Here is a 4,546-nt window from a genome sequence, read left to right on the forward strand (position 1 = left end):
AATGCACACACACATGCACACACCATATTTATTCATACTTTGTTGTTATAAAAGATAAAAGAACAAAAAAAAAACACAAAATATGTTCAATTGATTAAATCTTTGGTTCAATGTATTTCTGTTTGAGATTTTTTTATTTAATTATTATCTTTCTGATTTTTTTTTTTTTTTTTAATTTTTGGCCGGAAATTTTTTCAGTGTGATGGGTGATCCTCAGCTAAGCCTGTTTCTTATTCCCCGTCCTTTTACGTGTAGGCTTACTGGATTTCATCTTATCCAAATATTCTAAACGCCGAAAGAATAAATTTTTTGCAAAATCATAAAATAACATATCTATTTTGTTGAGTTTGGTAATTTGAACAAGTTGATTCCATGTGAGATTCACTCTGTTGCTATGTGTGTAATTATATTGTTCAAAATCTTCATGAAAATTTAAGTGGAACGTACTTTCAAATAACTTCTGAGATTGTAACTGGAATTCAGTCATTCCAAAGAAAGCCATACTTAATAGATTTTCTTTGGCGCTTTCCAACATAATAGCATTTCTTTCTTTCTCACTCATCCCAGTACGATTATAACAATTCACTTTGCTCAAATTGGCAAGCATTCGGACTTGTCTATTGACGGCCATATTACTCGGGCATTCCAGGAAAGAGTCCAACGAGACGTTGTGCCAGTTACTGCCCTCGTAACAAAAGGGTACTTCTTCAAGAGTGGCGTCGTTACCATTGCAACGGTAATTGGTTGCCTTCCAAGTAGCACCACGATATACATGCCGCCACTCACTCAGGTATCGATGGACCGGATGACGTAAAAATGTAATGTAGTTATATCTACAAAGAGAAAGAGAGAGAGTAGGATATTACAAACACATGAAAAACATTATAGAAACATCATTAAAAAACAAAATAAAGAAAACACTCGTTTGAAACTAATACAATTTATTAACCAACTGACCTGAACTATCGCTGGTCATATAATACAAATTAGTCATCATTTTATGGCATCATTTTAAAATTTAAATTCAACTCTTTTGTAAACATATTTTTAATGAAATAAACTATTTTAATTAATTTTGAAAACAAGCAAGAATTTGGAGAGATTTAATAAAAACAAACAACTTTTCCATTTACAGGTTGTTGTTGTTTAACCCAAGGACAGTCTTACTGAACCTGACCTATGATCAAAGACAATCAACTTGTGACCAACTTGTCTTTTTAGGTATAAGTAAGGCTACACTACCTAATGTGTCCTTTACTTACTTAAAATGCAATTTGAGGAGAGAGATTTGGTTACTGCTTTTAACAAGTGTAGTGACCACATAGAGGGTCCTTCTGTAATAGTATGTTAAATTGGTGTCTAGAACCAAACTTAACCCTCCTGATAACAGCCCACCTGAGATCACTCCTTCATTCGATAATACAAATTTCTTGTCCATCTCTAAGGAGGTGAAATCATGCCAAGACACCGGTGTCTGATTGTCCCTGATGAGGGAATGAGTGTGTTGTTTACACACATCATCTGTAGGATGAAGTCATTCTCCAAGATGAAATCTAGCAGACTAAAGTTGTGTTTTCATTTAAGTCTGTTGAAAAATGTTAGGAATAGGTGCATGCACGCACACACACACACACACACCATACTTAAATTTAAAGTATTTATTTGTTGATTGTCATACAAATAATATAAATGTTGTCTAAGTTCCGCTGGGTTGGACATGTCGCAAGGTTCATAGACAACAGGTGGATTTGTGCAGTTGTTGAGTGGCATCCAAGATATTGGAAAATGCCACTAGGAAAGCCTTCCACAACAATGGGAAGATGATTTAGTCAAGCAATTTGAGTCAAGGTAGAAAAGAATGGAGCAATTAAGACAGAATTGGAAGTGCACTGTGACCAGTGGTGTATAACAGCATCTGATGGTCTGGTCATCGTTCGTCGTTTAACGTCCGCTTTCCATGCTAGCATGGGTTGGACGATTTGACTGAGGACTGGTGAAACCGGATGGCAACACCAGGCTCCAATCTAATTTGGCAGAGTTTCTACAGCTGGATGCCCTTCCTAACGCCAACCACTCAGAGAGTGTAGTGGGTGCTTTTACGTGTCACCCGCACGAAAACGGCCACGCTCAAAATGGTGTCTTTTATGTGCCACCCGCACAAGCCAGTCCAGGGGCACTGGCAACGATCAATATTGTTATAATATAAATGCTACAAATATAAAAGATTAGCATCTTCAATTTCATTCCATAGTGACGATTTGTTTAACAGGTATGATGATGATGATGATGCATAAACCATAGTGGAAGGTGAAGGGATTCACAAAAATGGTCAAGAAATTCTTGGATATAGCAAGTTTACAACTCTTTGCCTTCCAGTTTCAAATTCTGCTACGGTCCTCTTTACTGTTCATCTTTTCACAAAATGAAATACCAATCAGGTAAATATTGAGCTGATTCAATTGACTGTCGTTGCTTCCACAAAAGTGAAGCCTTGCAGCTCTTTTTGTGATCAATATTACAGAAGAGCAATCTTCTGGAGCATCAGAAATACTTCCAAAGAGTGAAAATAATTGACAGCAAATACGAATACAATTTAAAGAAAAAAAAACAAAAGGGTTCAACAAGAACAGATTAACCCTTTTGTTACCATATTTCTGTTGAGGTGCTCTGTGTTTCTTTCAATTCTAAATATAACAAAGAATTTGGTAGAATAACTTAGTTATCATTAAGCTAATGTTAGGAACATGAATTGTGACTAAGGTTTGGTGGAAGGCATTTGTACTCAGAGCCAGAGCTGGTTTCAGCCAGGTGGGTATCAAAAGGGTTAATAATAGATCACTTAACTCTGTAGTTTAGCCCCAGGAAGGTAAACCTTGATTAAAAGGACCTATCCAAATGGTAATCATCCTATATTTTTTTTCTCTTTAAGGTATCCAGGACTGTATTATCCTAAATAGATATGTCTCCTGCATAGGTAAGGCTGTGAGGTTGAGAAACTGGCTTCCCAACTATCTGGTCTTAGTCCTAGTGTTTTTCTACAACAGCCCCCAAGCTGAACAAAGCTTTGTGAATGGATTTAGTAAACAGAAACTGAAAGAAGCCCACCGTATATGTATGAATGTGTGTGTATGTTTTCTTGTGTGTACCCTTGTCTTGATATCATATAATGGTTGTAAATGAGCAGCATTGTCATACAAGTGGGATTGTTTCCAGTCTTTTGTGAAAAGCAAGCCTAGCCATGGGGAAATATTACTTTGTTTGGAAACAGATATGGGTTGGTGACAGGAAGGGCATCCAGCCATAGGAGATTTACCTCAACAAATTCTGTCTGACCCAATCGAGCAAGGAAAAGTCGATATTAACAATAATGATGATAGTGATGATGATGATGATGATGATGATGATGATGATACAGATATATAATTTGAAGGAGATCTGGTTACTATTACTTGCAGGTTGAGTGACTGACGTAAAAGCTCCTTCATTAACTTGGATAGTTACAAACTCGGGTTCCAAAAGAAAATCCGACCACCATTATCAGCATTACTGTGAAATTACACTTTTCATTAGCATGGAGTACTAAGTTGAACTCTTATTAATGTGAAGTGGCAACAGATGGAGCTAAATATACAACAAGGAAAAAGCAAATTTTTTTCAGAAGTGATTCTCTGATTGCAATAAATTATAAGACTCAGCAACAAACTGGGTCAGTGAGAATTAAATGTCTCAGTCACACACGAACTTCTTTGGTGTGACTGCTTCTGTAGAAACTAACAAACCCCCAACATGTAATCCAGTACGACAACCTACTTTCGTTCAACTGCATAAAGACAATGGCTATTACATATCAATGAAACTAGCTAAAGAGAGAAGGGTCAATACCAGTTTCTCAGTTTGCTAGAAATAGCAGTCAAATTTATCTAAAATCTTACTCTATATGCAGGCGTGTCTGTGCGGTAAGAAGTTTGCTTCGCAACTACATGGTTCCGGGTTCAGTCCCATTGCGTGGCACCTTGGGCAAGCGTTTTCTATAGCCTCAGATCAACCAAAGCCTTGTGAGTGGATTTTGTAGACGGAAACTGAAAAAAAGCCTGTCATATACATACATGTGTGTGTGTGTCTGTGTTTGGTCTCCCCACCACTGCTTGACAACCAGTGCTGATTTGCTTATATCCCTGTAACTTAGCAGTTCAGCGAAAGAGACTGATAGGACAAGTCCTGGGGTCAATTCATCAGACTAAGAATTCTCCAAGGTGGTGCCCCAGCATGGCTGCAGTCTAAAGACATGCTCTGAAGAAAGGAAGAACATATCAAGTCATAGGTCAGCTCCATCAAGGCTGAACAGGAACCAAACAATAAAAGACTTGTATCCAAACCTTTCTAGTTTCATGAATGACACCATGAACAAAATGACCCCCACAAAAGGCTGAAATCTTTTTCAGGGTCAGCAGATACTTCATGCTTGGTTATTTGCTGACTTTTTATTCTTTTGCTCTTTTATTCTTTTACTCATTTCAGTCATTTGACTGTGGCCATGCTGGAGCAG

General features: G+C 37.4%; 1 protein-coding gene across 1 annotated transcript in view; it reads right to left on the reverse strand.

Annotated features, from left to right (window-relative positions):
• Window positions 1-85: 85 nt before the first annotated feature.
• The window catches only part of LOC106875812 (heparan-sulfate 6-O-sulfotransferase 2), a 52,674-nt gene continuing 48,213 nt past the window's right edge, over window positions 86-4,546 (reverse strand). Inside the window, exon 2 of the mRNA XM_052969798.1 lies at window positions 86-833. Coding sequence (XP_052825758.1) covers window positions 218-833 — 616 coding nt within the window. The 3' untranslated portion in view covers window positions 86-217. The remainder of the gene's footprint in view (window positions 834-4,546) is intronic.

Source organism: Octopus bimaculoides, chromosome 7 (assembly GCF_001194135.2).
Source record: "Octopus bimaculoides isolate UCB-OBI-ISO-001 chromosome 7, ASM119413v2, whole genome shotgun sequence".
NCBI lineage: Eukaryota > Metazoa > Mollusca > Cephalopoda > Octopoda > Octopodidae > Octopus > Octopus bimaculoides.